Source organism: Paramacrobiotus metropolitanus, unplaced genomic scaffold, assembly GCF_019649055.1.
Source record: "Paramacrobiotus metropolitanus isolate TYO unplaced genomic scaffold, Prichtersi_v1.0 Parri_scaffold0000397, whole genome shotgun sequence".
Classification (NCBI taxonomy): Eukaryota; Metazoa; Tardigrada; class Eutardigrada; order Parachela; family Macrobiotidae; genus Paramacrobiotus; species Paramacrobiotus metropolitanus.
This window is the reverse complement of record NW_026570617.1, coordinates 9,933-28,519: the sequence shown is the minus strand read 5'-3', so window position 1 is coordinate 28,519 and position 18,587 is coordinate 9,933. Positions and strand designations below refer to the sequence as shown.

Sequence of the window (18,587 nt, the reverse complement as noted above, 5' to 3'; positions counted from 1 at the left end):
CCACTCTGTAAAAATGCATTAATTTAGTGTTCTTCACGATACTAACTCTCCTGCCGCAACCTACTTCGACAGGCCCCTTGGCGAGCTGCGCGTCGGTCAGTCGCGCGAAACGGACGAGGAACAAGGCCGGCCCCAGCACCCGACGGCGGTTGGCCGGCGAAGGCTCCACACCGTCCCGCACACAAGCTTCCGCAGACCACCTACAACCGCACAGAATCAGGCGAAGTGGCAGCCGGCGACACTAAACGAAGGAGAACCCACTTTTCCACGGCCGTGTAGATGATATGTTCCTCAGCGCACAACGTGTTGCGCTTCAGAATGGTCACTAACAGATCCTGTCCGATAGCGCTGAACTGCTTGCACTGCAAAAAATCTTGGCCGTGTGTGTCTGCCACCGTCAAGCACTTTTCCAGCAAACCAGCAGAGAGCTCGTGCGTCGAATGCAGAAACTGTTCACAACACTCGTTTAAACTCCATTATCCAACCTGTACTCGTTAGCCATATTCACGTTTGGACGTACAGTACCAATCGTACAGTACCACCAACCTTTTCCAGGAAGATGACGCACTCGTTGGCATTGAATGGGGTGTAAAAGCGCTGTAAGCTCAGGTCCGCCAGCTGCGGCAGATTGTACTTGTCAGCACAGTAAATGGTCTGCAATGTTTCCTCGGCTGTCAGCTTTTCCTCCACGCAACCAGTATACAGATACCTAGGAATGTCCATAATAGTTTTATAAAACCCTTCGAAACTGCGCTCAGCTATGGGTCCGACCGCGCAATTCTAAGTGGTACTAACTTCAGCATGATGGCAAAAGCACTCGGTAGAATCTCCGGAATATCAATGGGACTGCCGCCGTTCTCCGTCAGACCTCCGTTAAACATGGTATGGAAGACATCGCTGCCCAGACTCAACATAAACCTGCAACGGAACCACTCGTCAGTCTTTAGCAGTCGCAAGGAACAAGGAAGGCGCATTAGACGGACTTGTGAACGGGGAAAATCTTCACGTCGCCATACTGACGTCCGACAGCGAACTGCACATCGCTCAGTTCACCACTGGCCAAGATATGCTTCAACTGGTTAGTAACTCCTGCAAGTGTTGTTCGCCATTCGGGATTCCGTACGGATTGAGCGTGATTTGACATGGCTGAATGGTGAACACTCCCAGTAAGATCTCCCAGATCAGTCTTACCTGGAGGCGCAACCTAGATCATGCAATATAAATTCACGATCGAAAAAATGCAACCAATCTTTAATGCGCTTTTGGACGACAACGATAATATATTATGAGCCATGAGGAAGGCCAGTCTCTCTGCAGCTGGTGACCATACAGCATCGTATAGTAAGTACTCGAACTAATACGTGCGCTTGTATCAGCTGCAAATAACACCTAATCAGGTTTCGCTGCAGGGCACTGTACGACTAAGTCAAAATTGTATGATCTAGTTCGTACAACGCACAAGTGCTCTGCGCCGCATGCGTTCAGAATTCTAGGCTTGCTGCTGGAAAGGCAATCTCATGTTGTTTGTAATCCAAATTACTAGCCGCATTTCAAATCTCAAATGCGATTAGAGTGAATTACCATACCGCGGTTAAAAGCGTGAAAATGGGTTGATCATTTGGATACTTACATAATATGCCGCACAGAGCCGACTGCCCCACACATTCAAAACACTCAATGACCTTAACGAAAATTCTATGGCAAGAAACGTACGGAGTACAAGGCCAAGTAAAAAAGAAGCAAGGCAGCAGTTATACAATTCTGATGCTAATCAACGACTACAAAACAAGAAAAGGCGCTCGGAAGAGCGCAAAAAAACTGAACTACTACTCTGCCTGCACGCAACTACTGGGCCATGGACGCTTTCCAGGCCGCCATCTGGGCACGACTCATGCCCAGGTAGTAAAATGGACGTGGCATGTAATTGCGGTTCCCGTAGTCAACAATGTGTTCAGCGCACCCTTGACAAGCCACATACGAGACCTCCCTATCCAAGCACATGATCTTTTGCCCGTTCTTCAGAATATCAGAAGCCCAGACCAGCCGGCTTACGGCAATCCACCTTTTGGGGTCTGTTGGCTCATTCTGCACAACCAAGCAATCCTCTCCATCGTCCGCCATCTTCACGACCTTTCCAAGATGCCAGTACGCTCCAGTACCATCAAAGTCCGCGAACACTTGGAAACGCAGTTCCGTGGGGCAGCTTTCCGTTCGCCGAATGGAGCCTTTTCGAAACTCCGTCGGGAAGGGGAGTGATGGTTTTGTGTCGGAATGCTTAAACCGGTAAATCTCCCGCAGTTCGGAGTCCAACAGCAGACCACTCTGCAAAACTGCAATTAATATTGCACAAATACAACAGAGCTTTTGGGCAGCGTACTTTGACCGGTCCATTGGCCAGTTGCGCGTCGCTCAGCAAAGGAAAGCGGACAAGAAACAGCGCCGGTCCCAACATTTCACGACGGCTGGTTGGCGAAGGCTCTAGATTATCCCGGACACAAGCGTTTACCGACCACCTACGAATCACAACAAAAACGGTATATTTTGAAGCGTTTCGCAGCTCCCGGTTCTAGCCTACTTCTCCACGGCCGTGTAGACGATATTTTCGTCGGCAGACAACGTACTGCGCTGCACAACCATCTCCAAGATATCTCGTCCGACAGCGCTGAACTGCTCCGACTGCAAAACAGCGGAGCCATGTGCGTCGATGAACACCAAGCAGTTGTCCACAAAACCAGCCGTGCATTCCAGCATCGAGTGTTTAGCCTGCTCGGAAAAAGCGCTGATCAAACAAAGTTAGTTACGGTCCACAACGGCGGCTTAAGCGCAAATAACAACCTTCTCCAGGAACATGAGACAGTTGTCGGCCTTCAGGTGGGTGTTGACGAACTTGAGGCACAGTTCCAGCAGCAACGGCAGATTGTACTTGTCAGCACAGTACATCGTCTGGAAGACGTTGTCCTCTGTTAATTCTCCATTCAGTGAACGCGTGTACAGAAATCTGAAACAAGAAACCAGCATACACTATACGTTTGCTCGTGATCGGTAATCCTTTTCGTTGCGAAGCAGTCCACATGTATACACCGCGATACACGTACTTGAGCATGTTAGCGAATGCGTCGGGCAGGATCTCCGGGATACTGATCGGGCTGTCACCGCTTTCAGCCAGACCTCCATTGAACATGGTGTAGAAGACATCACTGGTCAGCGAGAGTACAAACCTGCAGAACAGCATCGATTACCGTTGTCAGAATGAATGAGTAAACATCGAGTGCCGTGTGGACTTGCTTGTGCGCAGAGAAGATCTGCACTGGACCATGCTTACGTCCGACGGCGAACTGTACATCGCTCATCTCCCCACTAGCCAGAATATGTTGCAGAAGATCACCATTCCTGGAAGCGTGCTTCGCCATTCGGAAGGCTGTGCAGGAACAGAGGAACGGCTTGACATGACTCAAAGAGGCAGGAAATCCAAAATACAGGAATGGTAATCTTCAAACAAACCAAAACGGCGGTGACTGGTTGCTTCAGAGAAACAAGAAAGAGAATGAATCCGGTGTGCAGTTCAGTCAACCAATGTCGACACGCTAATGTCTTATTACCTGAGTTTGCCAGTAACTTTTAAAATCAGACGTTTCAAAGAAAATAATCGGAGAGTGAAAAAATGAAGTGGAAAATGTTGACTGCACGTCTGCAGCACATCTGTCTTCAGTCACCAGTCGACAGCACGGTGATACGAACGCAACTCGAACGAAAAGCTTAAAAGACGTTTAAACAACACTGCCGCATCAGGGAGGTAACGATCCGGGAAGCTCTCAATAACAGCAGCTTTTGTACAGCAGCACAAGCCACAAGTAACAGTGCAAAATGTGTAGCGCGGCACTTAACATCAGAAAGTAGAAGTGATTTGAAACTTCATACTTTGAAAACCTGCTTTTCCATTTTCTTTTACCTGCGTAGTTTTTTCACAGACCTTTTTCTGTCGCGATCGATACTAGTAAGTTGGGAACTGCTGAACACAGGATGACAGGCCGTTGATTATGTGATATCTACATGAATTTTGCTGTTTGTACTTTGTAGAGTGATACCACGTATTCCCTGAGGATGGCAGCCAAGAGGGCTGGTGAGCAAATCGATCAGAATGGCAGCCTTTCTCGGCAAGATAAGAGTATGACGCGGATTGGGGCGAGTAACGGGGATCTGCGCCAGGAATGGCAGAATCTGCGAGCCTCACGAGCGTTCTGTGATGTGGGCTGCATGGTGCCGAAGCGGATTCTGCTGGGATTCCGTGTCATCGCAGTGTCCTCAGTGTGCGCAGCTCCTATTTCCGCACCATGTTCCTTTCGGGAATGAAGGAATCCACGCAGAAGGTTATTCAGCTACACAACATCTCCCACACGGATCTGTCCCAGTGAGTTACCAACTTCGCAAACTAGGTGGTGACCGTGTTGTGCAAACTAACTTTTCGATTGTGATGATGCTCGATCTTTGTAAATGCAAATATGACTTGCGTTGAGTGTGTACAGAGCAGTGTCTTTATTTGTTTTTGCCACGAATGATGGGCGTTCTCTGATTATGAACTTATGATGTTCGACGTTTTGCTGCACAGGCTAATTGAGTACTGCTACACGGAGGACATTGTCGTCACTGCAAGCAACGTCCAGTCATTGCTGATTGCTCCGTCGTGGACACCTGCTGGACGTTCATGGAAGAGCACATGCACGTCTGCAACTGCCTGATGCTGTACTGTCTCGCCGATTCCGATGCGCACACAAATCCAAAGCTAGCCGACAAGGCTAAGGCCTGTGTTCTCAAACTTTTTCCGACATCTCGCAAAATCCCGAATTTTTGGAGGTGCCAAAAAATGTGGTAAGCTGTTCTGGTACTTAACTTGTTACTATCAGCATAACAAGATTCACCTCATCGAGTTAAAATATACGAGAAAATTCCATAATGACCAACTAAGTCGTTGAAAATTGACAGATTGTCGACCTGATCCGCTGCGACGTCTTGTGTGTGCCGCATGAGGACGACGTATTTGGCGCCATTGCACGGTGGCTGCATCACGATTTTGAGCAGCGACGCTGGGAATTATGGGAGATACTGCAGCATATTCGACAGTCGCATCTCAGTCCACAATGTCGTGACGAGTACTTTCTGGCCTGCATTAACGCCTCTTCGGATCGTTCGAGAGCAGAAAATGCGCTCCGTCCGACAGAACACTTGAAAGTTTTGCCTGGAACCATCAACCAGGCATCCTCCACAATTTACACGGCAAGAGAATCTTATGGTAAAGTTTCAGAGGTCCTTCCTACCGAAACCCACGGACTACGCAGTAACGAAGAGATAGTAAAACGGTGCATATGTTCGCATTAGCATAGTTTTGACTTGATTCGTAGGATGCCAAAGCGTTATCGTCTGCGCCGGCGGTCATGTAGATTCGACCTGGTCCGTTCTGCTGGACAGCGTGGAATACTTCAATCCTGACACTGCACAATGGACGAAATTAGCACCGCTGCCGTACAGGGTGGCCAATGTCGGTCTGGCTGTCAGCAACCGCGCCGTGTTCCTGTGCGGCGGGATCCGCGGTTTTCGGAGGGGGGATGTGACGCCGCTGACATTACGCTATGACAGCGCTCTGGCTGTATGGAACTGTGTAGCGCCGATGCAGACTGGAGTCACTGGACGACGTGATCTGGGTATTGCCTCGGCTGGCGATCACATTTACGTCGTGGGGGGTCTTGACAACCATTACCGAACCTTAGCATCTGTGGAGCGATACGATGTGCTTAGCAATCAGTGGATGTACGTGGCATCCTTGCCAACGCCGTTGACGAAGTCAGCCGTCTTCAGCTTCGATGGTCGACTGTTCGTGTTTGGAGGCTCCAAGTCTATATCTGACTGTCTTAGTTTTACCAATGCAGCATACTGTTACGACACGAAAGCGGATGTTTGGAGTGAGCTGCCCAGAATGCCAACTGGACGATATAGCGCATCAGCCTGCGCGGGATCCATCCGGATGGATTTACGTTATCGGTACCAGAATATCGCTATTTAGTAGTAGCCTTAGAGTTTTTCCTTTGCTACGATCGTATAACAGTTGCTTGCTAGGTGGAAACGACGGTGTACGCAGTTTGAGCTGTGTAGAGGCTTTTAATCCGGAAACCCAACAGTGGACCAAAAAATGTGTGTTCTGTTGATGTTGTCCAGTTTGCGGCTTTTTATGCGAATCATGGATACTGGATTATCCTTTCTTGTAGGTAATTTGCGCCGTCCGCTGAATTCCGCTAGAGCTTGTTGCATTGGCGACAAAATCTATGTTCTGGGAGGCATCAGTGCAACTGTTGAGAAATCGATCAACGTATACAACATATCTTCGGATACATGGATGATCCGTGAAACCAGCTGCCGGTTGGAACGTGGGGCTTTGGTTGCTGCGTGGCCGAAATCCCGAAACTGCATAACAAGAAACCTTGAATTTCGGGTGCAGCTGCTTCCTGAAAAGTAAAAACCTGGCCACTTCCCAAATCAGTGTTCTGTTTAAGGCAACCAGCTGGAATACGCTGGTGTTCCTTAGCTTTGTCGTAATTCTTTTGCGTTTTGGGGGATTGTGTGCCTGTTGCGGCAATTTGTTCTGCGTACGATGTTCATCATTAGATAAGAAAAAGTGACATTTTGTGCTGTAATTTGTAATAGTGCGTATTACAGCTTACGCGTTACGCAACTGCAGACATATTATTTGTATAATATTCACTGCAGTATGTGCGTGCTTGTTCCTGATAAATTATCAAATAATAATAAAGAGTGATAATAATAATAATAAAGCTAACCACATTCAGTACCAAGTACCACCAGATATCGGCTTGCAAAGAATAACAAGTTCAAAATTTGCTTACCTATAGAAGTATACGAGTACGTATTTGCCATTCTACTTGTGCATATGTCGTCGCGCGGTACCCATCTGCAAATCAGAGTGCCAGGAGTCAGAAAAAATAAAAAAGAAACAGTGGAAAACTTCTACACGGGCGCCAAGTAAATTTGCACTTAATGTCACTTTGCGCCTAAACTGGTTCAAACAAGGATTTTCTGGTAAGCAGGGCAAAGGGCATGACGGATTGCTATTCTGGTCCGAAAATTAACAGTCTGCACAAGACCAAACTCTAGAACGGCGCATAATATTTCACGGATCATTTTCCGTGTTGCCAGTAAATGTCACAAAAGTTAAAATTGCCCAATATTACTCCTGTGAACAGAATAACTTTTATTTGAGCGGCGACAATTATCGTTGGTATGCGTGCTGACTGTCGGAACATTTCGGGTGCGCATAACTTCAAGCAAACAGGCAGCAGTTATATAGACACTGTTGCAGAATATGATATTCCAAATCGCGAAAAATCAGGCCAAACGCAAACTCCAAATGGAGACATTAACAACAAAATCAAACAATCCGTTTCTTGCACGAGCAAAATATTTAGTTAACAATTATAACAAGATTCGACCGTTCAAACACTCGCCAAACAAAATTTCGAAAATTCACAAACACTGAGTGCGTCAGGGCGGAGTGAAACTGCATCAGTCACCAGCGTTTATCATTCAGTAATCGGCGTTGGAATTCGACATGGGCCAGCTGTGATGCATTGGAGGATTTCCACTCCGCTATCTGTTCGCGACTCATCCGCAGGTCACACAGCGGTCCTGACCACTCGGAGCGACCGCACAGACCGTATTTTACGACGTGCACATCTTTCGCGCGGCAACCAACATAAGTGCCGTCCGATTCACGAACCTCACCGTACAGCGTAATCTTTTGACCTTTCTGCAGAATGTCCGAGGCCCGGACGATCTTGTGCATGGCGTACCATTCCACTGTTTCTCCTCCCACCCGCGTAATGGCAAACTCCGCTCCCCTTATCCCGACAATCAGTGCGGGAACCCAGAGATCATCAGGCGAACCAACGTCAACGAACACTTTCTCCTTGTAGGTGAATTCGGCGCCGCCGCTGGCGACGTTCAACACCGTACCCTCTCGCGGCTCCGTCGGAAAGGGAAGCTGGCAGCCAAAGTGGGAATACTTAAACTGATAGATACCCCGCACCTCGGAATCCAGCAGCAGTCCGCTCTGCCAAAAATGCAGTTAAGATTTAAGACAAAACGGTCGCATACTCCCGTACCTGTACACATGCGACGCGCTGCACTGTACCAGTCTGTACGTACTAACAAGCAGCGATTTCCGGAGAATATACTTTTTGCAATACATACTTTACATAATTATTGCAAAAGAATGATAATCCTTGCCCCGTTGTAAGAAATACTCTGAAAGAAATACTCTGAAATAGTACTTATTAGAACCGATTTTCTCTATGGAATGGTATGTTTCAGGTATCTGCAGGAATACATTCTCCAGAAATCGCTGCTCGTAAGTCAAAATATCCGGCTGTCGCAAAAGTGCGGTGAGCCGCATGCGTATAGAATGCTGGATATGGGAGCATGCGACTGTTTAACCTTAAATTGCACAATTGGATACTTCGACGCTTTTTGCATTCTGGACACTTTGACATTGTGAAAGTGTCCAGAATGCAAAAAGCGGATATTCGCGTATATGGATTCGCGTAGCAGATACCAGAGAACGGGTACTTTCCGCGTTGTTACAATTTACAAATGATAAATCATTCAAAAAGTTGATTAGAGGAAGAGTATTGTTTTTAAACATGCTTATTCACGATCTTTATTACGAATTATCAAGTTTTCTGATGTGGAACAACGCAAACTTTTTCCACCGTTTTCGTTTACGCAAAACCATATTATCGTGAAAGTGTCCAGAATGCGAAAAACGTCGAAGTATTTGATAGGATTGTCACGTATGAAAATATAACACTCTGGACTGTTAATAGAGCAACTGATGACTACTGATCTATTAATACGATAATAACTGACAGATCAATAATACAGTAGTACAATTATGAATTATGGTTACTAAGTCAGTTCATCACAAGGATGCTGCTTCCCCCAACTTACCGCGACGGGTCCGCTAATCAACTGAGCATCGGTCAGCAGCGGGAAACGGACGAAGAACAGCGCCGGACCCAACACCCATCGACGGTTGATCTGCGAGGACTCCAGATTGCCCCGCTGACAGGCTTCCCTAGACCACCTGTAACCGCCCCAAAACAGTCACTGTTGCAGCAAACAACAGTGGAACAAAGACAACCCACTTCTCCACGGCCTCGTAGATGATGCTCTCCTCAGCGGCCAACGTACTGCGCTGTAGGATCATTGCCAACGTATCCTGCCCGATCAAGCTGAACTGCTCCGCCTTCACAACATCGCGGCCGTGTGCGTCGACCACTGCCAGGCACTTCTCCAATAAACCAGCAAAGCAATCGTGCGGTGCAGATTTAACCTGGGCAGAAGAATATTCTTTTATCAGTTGTATGCAATCTGTACCGTATTTCTTAGCAAAAAAGGTATGGCAAAGAATAGAGGAACTAGGACAGTTGGTGCGCATTTCGGAAAAATAAATATCACTGCGCAGCTGGCTCACATTCAGTGCGCTTCACGTCGACAACAACTGCCTTTTCTTGTCATACACTGTGAATCTAAACTTTTTTACCACCAACCTTTTCCAAGAAGAGCAGACAGTTGTCAGCGTTGAAGTGGGTATTAACGCAGTGCAAGCACAAATCCGTCAGCTGCGGTAAGTTGTATTTGTCCGCACAGTAAATGGTTTGCAAGATATCTTCGGCTGTGAGTTCTTCATCCAAGGTACCAGTATAGAGATACCTAAGAAAATGCCCCCATTTAATACGAGACTATTTGCCCACCAATCCTCATACCTCATATGCGAAGCCGCGGCTCACGCAAATGATTGTGCCAATAATTCATAGAAATCGTGCGTACTTGAGCATGTTGGCGAAAGCCTGGGGTAGAATCTCCGGGACATCGATGGGCCTGTTGCCAGTCTCTGGCAAACCCCCGTTAAACATAGTGTAGAAAACGTCGCTGCCCAGGCCTAGTACAAACCTGCAATATACACCTTGTCAGTTGTAGCTCCATCAGGCGTTCTCAGGAACTTCAAGAGGCACTTGAACTAACTTGTGAGCGGAGAAGATCTTCTCGTCGCCATACTCACGCCCGACAGCGAACTGCACATCGCTCAGTTCACCGGTGATCAAGATATGCTTCATCTGGTCCGCGATTCCTCCAAGTGTCGTTCGCCATTGCGTTCGCTCAGGATTCCGTGGAGAAAGGGAGAAGGTTCCTGACATGGTAAAAGCCAATGATTGCGAGGAACGCCGATGATGCTTAGTCTCGGAAAGTCAAACTGCCAGCTGTCGAGTGAATCAGCACGGCAGGATAGTGTTGAATATAGCAGAAATCAGAACACAGTAAATGGTTCTATTATAATTGTTTATGGTTTACGCAAAGAATATGTATTTCCAAAAACAAAACTTTTCGTCAGACCGCACTGATTGCATCATTATATGATTATTCATTGCACTGATTGAGCCAGACAGCAACGAGAAGCGTTATTCTGGCGTTTAAATACACTGCCACATCAGGGAGGTAGCGGGCACTCCCGAACGACGCGTTCTTCCCTCGTATGGGAACAACGCCCTCATTGGCTGTGATAATTTAACATCACAACCAATAGAAATTGTGAAATACCGGATTACGCGGCTCGATTATACTAAAATATTTAGTAGCGCCTAATTAGTAGCACCTAAATTCATATCGCTTTGCTGTTAAAAATTTAGTAGCACCTAGATAAATTTGCATTGCACTGCAATAAAATATTATTAGCACCTATTTAGTAGCACCTAGACATGACCTACATCGCATTACTATAAAATATCAGAAAACCAAATTAGTAGCACCTAGACATAACTTATACGTGGCTAGAAATAACCTAGAAATATTTGTAGCACCTAATTAGTAGCACCTACATATACTGCACGTGCATTGCAATTTGCAATAATAATTAGTAGCACCTAGACGAAATTCGCATTGCAAACGCGAATTTATTAAAGTATTTAGTAGCACCTAATTAGTAGCGCCTAGACGGTAATGTAATGGAGCCCATTTCGCAATTTCTATTGGTTGTGATCACAGCCAATGAACGCATTGTTCCCATACGAGGGAAGAACGCGTCTCCCGAACGCGCACACAACCGCACAGCAGTAAAGTAGTTACTGTACTTCAAGTAGTCCAGAATGTGAGCGCGGTACTGTATGTATTTACAAATTACGTACAATTAGAAACGTTAATTTGTCGTTAAAGATTGGCTTTTAATATTTGGTTTTGAAAACTTTAAGTTTTCTACTTTGAAAACGCATTTTTCCATTCTTTTGGCTCTGAAGTTTTGTCATAGGCTTTTTTCTACCGGGATTGACATCAGTCAGTGGAGAACTGTCAAACTCATGCTGACAGGCCGTTCTTTATGCGGCGTAGGCACGATTTTTGCTGTGTTTGTAGAGTGATTCCACGTATTTCCTGAGGATGGCAGCCAAGAGGGCTCGTGAGCAAATCGGTCAGAATGGCAACCTTCCTCGACAAGGGGAGAGTAGGGCGAGAATTGGTGCGAGTAACGGGGATTTGTGTCGGGAATGGGAGAATCCGCGAGCCTCGCAAATGTTCTGTGATGTGGAGCTGCGAGGTTGCGAAGCGGAGTCGCCAAGGCTTCCGTGTCATCGCAGCGTCCTCAGTGTGCGCAGTGCGTATTTCCGCACCATGTTCCTGTCGGGAATGAAGGAATCCACACAGAAAGTTATTCAGCTCCACAACATGTCCCACACTGTTTTGTCCCAGTAAGTCTCCAGATTCGAAAACTAGGTATTTTGTTTTCGTTTTGGCGAAGGGTTTGTTTGTACACGCGAATTTACATAACTTGCATTCAGAGAAGGTATTTTATTTTTTCGCCACGAAATAAAGCGATGGGGGCTCCTGGAATATGATCATGCCATCATCATGGTGATCTTCGACGTTTTGCTTTACAGGTTGAACGGCTACTGCTACATGGAGGACGTTATCGTCACTGAAAGCAACATGCAGTCATTGTTGATTGCTGCCGCGTTTCTGGACATTGGTACCGTCGTGGATGCTTGCTGGGAATTCATGGAGAAGCACATACACGCAAAGAACTGTCTGATGCTGTACTGTCTCGCCGATTCCGATGCGCACAAGAATCCCGCGTTAGCCGACAAAGCCAAAGTTTATGTTCTTAAGCATTTTGCTGACGTCTCGCAAGGACCGGAATTTTTGGAGCTGCCGAAAACTACGGTAAGCTGCTCTGGTACTTAGCTTACGCGCTAAAGAACGTCCCGTAATGACGTAAACTTGGTTCAAAATCGACAGGTTATCGACCTGATCCGCTACGATACCTTGTGCGTGGGGTGCGAAGATAATGCAGTGCGCGCAGTTACTCGATGACTGCAGCATGATTTCGAGCAGCGACGCTGGGAGTTTTGGGAGATGCTGCAGCGCATTCGGCTGGCGTATCTGAGTCCACAATGCCGTGACGAATACTTGCTGGCCTGCATTAACGCCTCCATGGACTATTCGGGAGCCGAAAAAGCCCTGTCTCACTTGAAAGTCTTGCCTGGAACCATCAGCGAGGCATCTTCCACCCTCTACACCGCACGCAAATCGTATGGTACGGTTGCGGAGGTCCCGCTTTAGCGCTTTTTACTGAACCCAAGAACATGCACGAGACTGTCATATTTCGAATTATTAATGTTTTCATTACCATAGTTTGATTTGATTTATAGAAGTAGACTGCAAGGGAGTTATCGTTTGTGCCGGCGGTTTCAAGACCTGGACAGTTCTGCTGGACAGCGTGGAATACTTCAGTCCAAACACTGCACAGTGGACGAAATTGGCACCGTTACCGTACAAAGTTGCCAATGCCGGCCTGGCAGTCATCAATGGAGATTTGTTCCTGTGCGGCGGGATTCTCGGTTTTCGGATCGGGGATGTGACGCCATGGGCACTGCGCTATGACAGCGCTCGGGCTGTCTGGAAGCATGTAGCGCCAATGCACACTGGACGACGCGATCTGGGTATTGCCTCGATGGGCGATCACATATACGTCGTTGGGGGATTTGACGATCATTACCAGGCAGTAGCCACTGTGGAGCGCTACGATGCGCTCAGCAATCAATGGGCATATGTGGCATCCTTACCAAAACCCCTGGCGAAGTCAGTCGTCATCAGCTTTGATAGTCAGATATTTGCATTCGGAGGCGACTATAGGCCGTCGACTATGGACCGTCTTACCAGGGAACATAGGGGCCCTCCCCCTTCAGAAGAATCTCATTTTTTGCACAAAGGTAGTAAACATATGTAGGACATTTAAAAAAATATTTACAGCTGCTGTAATCAAGGTAGGCATGGTCAAACGTAATTTAAAATTGTTAAGTTGGTAAGTACTGCACATAGGTATGATAATATATCGATTTTTTGTCAGTTAATTCTTTGATTTCATAAGTGACGCATGGTTTAAGGCTGCGAGTTCACCTGCTGTGGTCAAGAAAACCGCATTGAAAACCACACATCAAGCATTTCACTCCAGTACTTTACTCCTGTCCTGTCCTGTATTTAACACTCTTGTACGTTGCTGCAGCGCAGCATGCGTATCTGTATTCTATCACGTGTCTGTATTCTGTCTGTATTCTATCACCCGCTTTTACAAAATTTGTAAAAGCGGTTTTTACCAAATTTTTTACCGAAAATGTTCTTTACTGGAATGGTTATAAATATATTCCTTTATCATCAGTTTTTCTCTTGAATTTCGTTTGAGCAACTATAAAATATCACGACCTCAAAGTGTCTATCATGTACAAAAAACTAAACGGTGGTGTCACTCATGAAAACGAAGAAGTAACGGAGAAAAAACCTGATATATTAGCATGTGTGAAGATATGGCTGATCTAACGACTTTAAATTGCGTTTGATCACGCCTACCTTGATTACAGCAGCTGAAAAAATTTTTTTAAATGTCCTACATATGTTTACTACCTTTGTGCAAAAAATGAGATTTTTCTAAAGGGGGAGGACCCCTAGGTTCCCTGGTTAGTCTGACGGATGCGGCATTCTGTTACGATCCGAAAGCGGATGTGTGGGCCAAGATGCCGACTGGAAGGTACAGCGCAGCAGCCTGCGTGGGATCAGATGAATGCATCTACGTTATCGGTACTTCTACACCGATATCGGAAGCGTTAATTCTTGCAGTATAGTAATTTCCGTGATCCCAGCTGTATCTCGATTGCTAGGTGGAGGCAGCAGCGCTTGTAATTTAACCTGCGTTGAGGCTTTTAATCCGGCGAGCAAGCGGTGGACAAAACAAATGTGGGTTCTCTTCAGTTTGTTCACTTTGCACTTTGAACGCTAATTTCAGCTAGACAGACTGGCTTTTTCTTTCTGGTAGGTAGCCTGCGCCGTCCGCTGAATGCCGCTGGAGCCTGTTGCATCGGCGACAAAATCTATATTCTGGGAGGCGCTGACGCAACTGTGGAGAAATCGATCAACGTGTACGACGTGTCTTCGGACACATGGACGCGCCGTGAAAATCAGTTGCCCGTTGAAAGATGGGGCTTTGGCTGCAGCGTGGCCAAAATCCCAAGGGAGCATAACGAACAACCTCAAATTGCAGTTCAGTTGTTCAGTTCATGAGAACCACGTCCGGAATGATTGTTCTGTTTACGACAACCATCGTCGATGAATTCGCTGGTGTTTTCTAGTTTTGTCGCAATTCTTGCGCTTTGTGACATTGTGTGCATGTTGCGGCAATTTTTTCTTTTACTTACGATGTTCATCACCAGATAAAAAATTAACACCTAGTGATTTATTGCGTAATACTGTGCATTACAGCTTTCGCATTACGTACGAGATAAATATTCCTAGCAGAAAACAACAGATAAATATTCCGAGCGGCAACGTTGCTTGGCCATATATCTCTGTTTAAAAAATTTGCTCCGCTTAAACATTGCCTTAGAGGGTTGGTTCTGGCTGCTTCCGCCTTTTTTTTAATCTTGTTAATACTTACTTTCTAATACAGCTTCAAGTAAACCAAAGCATACAGTCTGTAATAATTATAATTATTTTGTTAGACGCGCTCACCGATCATGTGGCTGATAAAATCAGTATATTTTGATATCTGAGCAACTGATGAACTGATGAACTTCAGTGTCCGGCCCTCGCTGCACTCAGTGACCTGGCATAAAATGAATAAGATGGCCGACCACAGCCAATCCGAGTCTTCCTCTCCGCCGTCTCCGGCATAATCCTCAATTGCAGGCGCCCACAGTAAATGGGTTAATGCGTCCACACTCAGAGCTTTTAGAAGCGAGCTTTCATCTACTTCGCAGCTGTTAATCTCCATACAAGTTATTGTGACTTTTTTCACTTTCTTCTGCCGTTTTGTCTACTTGAAGTCGACTACTTCAATTTTTCTGGTGCAACCTGCAACCCGCAAACCGTCAAGCAGAGATCGTCTAGCAACAGGCTGTTTGTAAATCCTACCATGCCTCAATCTCCGACAACATCTGCGGCTTCCGACTGGCGACGCGGAGCCCCGGGGATCAACAATCTTCTGAAACACGTTCTGGCCACGGGACAGATGACCGATGTGCAGTTCACCGTCGGACGCCAGCATGGAGCCGCGAAAATATTTCAGGCTCACAAGTGAGTGAGACCCTTACAGATTCCAATAACAGATTTCTCCTACAGATTTCTCCTCCAGTAATCAAATTGCGCTGTCTTTACTTTCAGGTTCATCCTCTGTCTGAATAGCGACGTGTTTGACGCCATGTTCAATGGAGGATTGCCGGAGAGTCGAGAAGAGCCGATTGATGTCATGGAGGTTCTGCCAGAAGCATTTTCCATCATGCTCGGGTACGCTGGGTTCAGCCTTAAGGCTTGTTTTGTTTATGCATTACTGTCGTGTTTGCAGGAATACGTAAAATAAGTAATACTTTTTATAATACAAGTTGATGGTAACAGTAGCCAGCTGGCAGGATAACTGAGTGGTAGTACGACATCAAGTACACAGCAACAACAGAGTTGCTAAGTAGGTAATAAAAGAAATACACGAGAAACTCACGAAGACCACAATTACCAGGATTTCAAAGGAGAATTCTCACAAAAACCTGGAAGGTTTTGCTAAATGCTCACCTTTTTACTGCAGATTCATGTACACTGGTTCAGCACGAGGTAGTCTGCGGGTGGAGAACGTTTTCCAGGTTATCTACTGCGCCGACAAGTACAATCTGCCGTTCCTCATGGAAAAATGCCTGGAATTCGTCCGCAGCCATTTGAACGCCGACAACTGCTTGGTGTATCTCGAAAATGTGAGTAGCATAGCATAGTTTAACCTTGACACCTGTACCGTTTAAATTCAATATCAGCTATCTGGGCTCGGAGCAGGTGAAACCATTCAAACATGACAGCGTTGCGGCCTGCGTGGAAAAGTGTTTGGCAGTGGTGGATGCGTCGACTGACGCTATTTTTCATTCGAAGCAGTTCATGGCGATTAGTCAAGATACACTGGGGTTGGTGCTGCAGCGAAATGCTTTGTCGGCGGATGAGAACAGCATCTACACGGCCGTGGAAGAGTACGTCGATTTCACTTAAAGTGTTTATATTATTCATCTTGATAACTGGATGCCGGCTGCAGGTGGTCTGTGGAGGCATGCCGCAAGAACAACCTCAAACCGTCCAGCGGCAATCGGCGTCAGATGCTGGGCGCAGTCTTGTCGCTTATCCGTTTTCCATTGCTCACCGATTCTCAGCTGGTCAACGGTCCTGACAAGGTTAGTGCAGTGCAAAAACTGCGCTCAGATTGTAAAGCAGTATTACTCAATAGTCAATACTCATTGCCAATGTGTCTTTTGCAGAGTGAACTACTTACGGAAATCGAACTACTTGCTATCTACAAGTACAAGCACGCCAATGTTAAACCGCCGCTCGGCTTTCCGGTTGAACCGCGGATGTGTACCGGTTTTATCGATTTTCAGTGCAAGGAGCTGGTGTTTGTTCGGGCCGGGAATACAGGCTGGCTGCCCGGAGAGATTAGTGACAGAAACGGAAATGGTATTACCGTCAACATCCAGGCCAAATCGGTGACCGTATATGCTCCGGATCAGATCGTGCGAGCGTCCGATATCTTGAAAAAGCATCAAATGATTATTGCTTGGCGGAATTGCTGCTTTAATTCAGCGGAGTACTGCGGTTTAGCGGCTGCAAGCGGTCGGCACATTGTCCACGTCGCAGACGGAAACGTTGAGGTCGACTTCATGGATCTCGTGATTAGTCGCAATCAAATGACGCTCTGGAAAGTAGCGAAATCCGGAGGTTTAGGCGGGTATGTTTAAGTTTCTATCCGTATTCGTATAAGAAAAGCGGATATAGATAAAAAAAACTTTATTCGGCATCTGCCAGCACATGTGTCAATACGCGAGCGCACATTTACACTAATTCAAATAACTAAATTTTAAACATTAAAAAAACATCCAAAATCCTTAGTGTCCTTCGTGGTTTTTGGACGTGTGTTAAGAGTACCCAAAACAGCGGCTGCATTTGCCTCTGACTACTGCTAGACTAAAACGTTGTCTCAAAAAGGGTGTAGATCGAGGTTCTCCAGTTTTATCACGAATCTTCCTCCCGACGAAACGGACCAGCTCCGCAAAAGACGCTCCGAAAATTCCCGGCGTCTCAATTGCCAGAGGTTATAAGAAATATCTCAAACCTTCGACGAAATCGTACTTCCGCCGCTTACTGTCTTCGGCCAACTGCGCTACACTTCCGGCTTTCATCGAGCTCGCGTGCACGTGCGAAACGGCCACCGTGTCCCAGCACGTCGCATCCCATACAACCGCTTTACCGTCACGTACTGGAATCGAGGTCATACCATCTGGTCGCTGCCATTTTTATCTGATAGGCCAATCGGTTCGGCTTGACAAGGATAACCCGCAAGCTCCACACCCCGTTTAACTTCGTTGTTCAGCTCAACATGACGCGACCATCTTCCCTTACTACTTGGACAGGACAGACCGTGGTGGCCGTTAGATCCACCCGTCTACCACTGATAAAACAGAGGATATTTGATTGTAATCGTACGGTGACCATGATTCGTTTCGCATTTTAATGTTACGAGTTAGCAACGAATTACCCAAAAATCAATTATGCAATTGTGAACATGTTAACCGATACCGGCGCGATTGTCAAAGTGCACAAACATTTTTAATCAGCTGAAAAGTCATTGGGGAAGAGCAAGGGCAAGGGCAAGAGCAAGAATGATTTCAGAACATTCAGACAATCTCAGAAGTCTAGAAAATCCACGTTAGAACTGGTCATCTCGTACAAGTACACATTCTGATGTTTCCGGTTGAACTAGCACCAATGAGATGTACATCTTCACTACAGATCTCATTTGTACGGCTACAGTATTTAGCATTACTCAGAATACCCTAGTTGTTTTTCTCAATCTACTCAAGTTGCATGAACAGCAGGACTACGTAGAACAGCAGCACTACGTATGGCGCTTGCAGATTGCAGCTGTAGTGTATCACATCTAAACGAACATTTAATATATACCC

The 18,587-nt window shown here is 46.3% G+C and overlaps 6 protein-coding genes and 1 long non-coding RNA gene across 8 annotated transcripts; 4 read left to right on the top strand and 3 right to left on the bottom strand.

Moving 5' to 3' along the window:
* Window positions 1-64: 64 nt before the first annotated feature.
* Window positions 65-1,144, bottom strand: LOC129602323 (BTB/POZ domain-containing protein 6-B-like; the record flags this gene model as incomplete). The annotated part of the gene is made up of 5 exons (XM_055501321.1): window positions 984-1,144; window positions 796-918; window positions 547-709; window positions 262-449; window positions 65-200 (listed from the first exon to the last, which is right to left on the bottom strand). Coding segments are annotated over exons 1-5 (771 nt in total), but the record flags the coding sequence as incomplete, so codon positions are not given.
* Window positions 1,145-1,788: 644 nt separating this feature from the next.
* Window positions 1,789-3,700, bottom strand: LOC129602325 (BTB/POZ domain-containing protein 6-B-like). The gene is made up of 7 exons (XM_055501325.1): window positions 3,600-3,700; window positions 3,286-3,489; window positions 3,096-3,218; window positions 2,836-2,998; window positions 2,576-2,763; window positions 2,378-2,513; window positions 1,789-2,322 (listed from the first exon to the last, which is right to left on the bottom strand). The coding sequence occupies exons 2-7, from the start codon at window positions 3,408-3,410 to the stop codon at window positions 1,846-1,848; spliced, it is 1,212 nt and encodes a 403-aa protein (XP_055357300.1). The 5' UTR covers window positions 3,411-3,489; window positions 3,600-3,700; the 3' UTR covers window positions 1,789-1,845.
* Window positions 3,701-5,397: 1,697 nt separating this feature from the next.
* On the top strand, window positions 5,398-6,197 carry LOC129602322 (kelch-like protein 22). The gene is made up of 3 exons (XM_055501320.1): window positions 5,398-5,431; window positions 5,508-5,954; window positions 6,109-6,197. The coding sequence occupies exons 1-3, from the start codon at window positions 5,398-5,400 to the stop codon at window positions 6,195-6,197; spliced, it is 570 nt and encodes a 189-aa protein (XP_055357295.1).
* A 1,129-nt stretch (window positions 6,198-7,326) lies between these two features.
* LOC129602324 (BTB/POZ domain-containing protein 2-like) lies at window positions 7,327-10,450 on the bottom strand. 2 transcript variants are annotated; one of them, XM_055501323.1, is made up of 6 exons: window positions 10,090-10,450; window positions 9,895-10,017; window positions 9,615-9,777; window positions 9,210-9,397; window positions 9,013-9,148; window positions 7,327-8,116 (listed from the first exon to the last, which is right to left on the bottom strand). In XM_055501323.1, exons 1-6 carry the CDS (start codon window positions 10,260-10,262, stop codon window positions 7,574-7,576), a joined length of 1,326 nt encoding a protein of 441 aa, XP_055357298.1. In that variant the 5' UTR covers window positions 10,263-10,450; the 3' UTR covers window positions 7,327-7,573. The 2 variants fall into 2 exon arrangements, with proteins under 2 accessions (XP_055357298.1, XP_055357299.1); XM_055501324.1 differs by lacking the exon at window positions 10,090-10,450 and having other exon boundaries at window positions 9,831-9,961.
* Window positions 10,451-11,265: 815 nt separating this feature from the next.
* LOC129602321 (kelch-like protein 4) lies at window positions 11,266-13,339 on the top strand. The gene is made up of 5 exons (XM_055501319.1): window positions 11,266-11,801; window positions 11,991-12,273; window positions 12,349-12,377; window positions 12,426-12,646; window positions 12,762-13,339. Exons 1-5 carry the CDS (start codon window positions 11,494-11,496, stop codon window positions 13,337-13,339), a joined length of 1,419 nt encoding a protein of 472 aa, XP_055357294.1. The 5' UTR covers window positions 11,266-11,493.
* Window positions 13,340-14,035: 696 nt separating this feature from the next.
* Window positions 14,036-14,666, top strand: LOC129602326 (uncharacterized). Its single transcript, XR_008692384.1, has 3 exons — window positions 14,036-14,184; window positions 14,265-14,340; window positions 14,420-14,666. It is a non-coding gene; the product is annotated as an uncharacterized LOC129602326 (long non-coding RNA).
* An 848-nt stretch (window positions 14,667-15,514) lies between these two features.
* On the top strand, window positions 15,515-17,363 carry LOC129602319 (BTB/POZ domain-containing protein 1-like). The gene is made up of 6 exons (XM_055501318.1): window positions 15,515-15,675; window positions 15,763-15,885; window positions 16,178-16,340; window positions 16,417-16,604; window positions 16,667-16,802; window positions 16,887-17,363. The coding sequence occupies exons 1-6, from the start codon at window positions 15,515-15,517 to the stop codon at window positions 17,361-17,363; spliced, it is 1,248 nt and encodes a 415-aa protein (XP_055357293.1).
* Window positions 17,364-18,587: the final 1,224 nt, after the last annotated feature.

Excerpts from the sequence above, each read along its gene's own strand:
- LOC129602325 (XM_055501325.1), bottom strand. The coding sequence starts at position 3,410 with ATGGCGAAGCACGCTTCCAGGAATGGTGATCTTCTGCAACATATTCTG. Across the intron at positions 3,219-3,285 it reads CAGATCTTCTCTGCGCACAA|GTTTGTACTCTCGCTGACCA; the intron begins GCAAGTCCACAC and ends GCTGTTCTGCAG. Across the intron at positions 2,514-2,575 it reads GTCTACACGGCCGTGGAGAA|GTGGTCGGTAAACGCTTGTG; the intron begins GTAGGCTAGAAC and ends TGTGATTCGTAG.
- LOC129602322 (XM_055501320.1), top strand. The coding sequence starts at position 5,398 with ATGCCAAAGCGTTATCGTCTGCGCCGGCGGTCAT. Across the intron at positions 5,432-5,507 it reads TCGTCTGCGCCGGCGGTCAT|CACCGCTGCCGTACAGGGTG; the intron begins GTAGATTCGACC and ends GGACGAAATTAG. Across the intron at positions 5,955-6,108 it reads CACGAAAGCGGATGTTTGGA|GTGGAAACGACGGTGTACGC; the intron begins GTGAGCTGCCCA and ends GTTGCTTGCTAG.
- LOC129602324 (XM_055501323.1), bottom strand. The coding sequence starts at position 10,262 with ATGTCAGGAACCTTCTCCCTTTCTCCACGGAATCCTGAGCGAACGCAA. Across the intron at positions 9,778-9,894 it reads GCTTTCGCCAACATGCTCAA|GTATCTCTATACTGGTACCT; the intron begins GTACGCACGATT and ends GCATTTTCTTAG. Across the intron at positions 9,149-9,209 it reads ATCTACGAGGCCGTGGAGAA|GTGGTCTAGGGAAGCCTGTC; the intron begins GTGGGTTGTCTT and ends GGGCGGTTACAG.
- LOC129602321 (XM_055501319.1), top strand. The coding sequence starts at position 11,494 with ATGGCAGCCAAGAGGGCTCGTGAGCAAATCGGTCAGAATGGCAACCTT. Across the intron at positions 12,274-12,348 it reads TGGAGCTGCCGAAAACTACG|GTTATCGACCTGATCCGCTA; the intron begins GTAAGCTGCTCT and ends CAAAATCGACAG. Across the intron at positions 12,378-12,425 it reads CTGATCCGCTACGATACCTT|GCAGCATGATTTCGAGCAGC; the intron begins GTGCGTGGGGTG and ends TACTCGATGACT.
- LOC129602319 (XM_055501318.1), top strand. The coding sequence starts at position 15,515 with ATGCCTCAATCTCCGACAACATCTGCGGCTTCCGACTGGCGACGCGGA. Across the intron at positions 15,886-16,177 it reads GCATTTTCCATCATGCTCGG|ATTCATGTACACTGGTTCAG; the intron begins GTACGCTGGGTT and ends TTTTTACTGCAG. Across the intron at positions 16,341-16,416 it reads GCTTGGTGTATCTCGAAAAT|GTGAAACCATTCAAACATGA; the intron begins GTGAGTAGCATA and ends GGCTCGGAGCAG.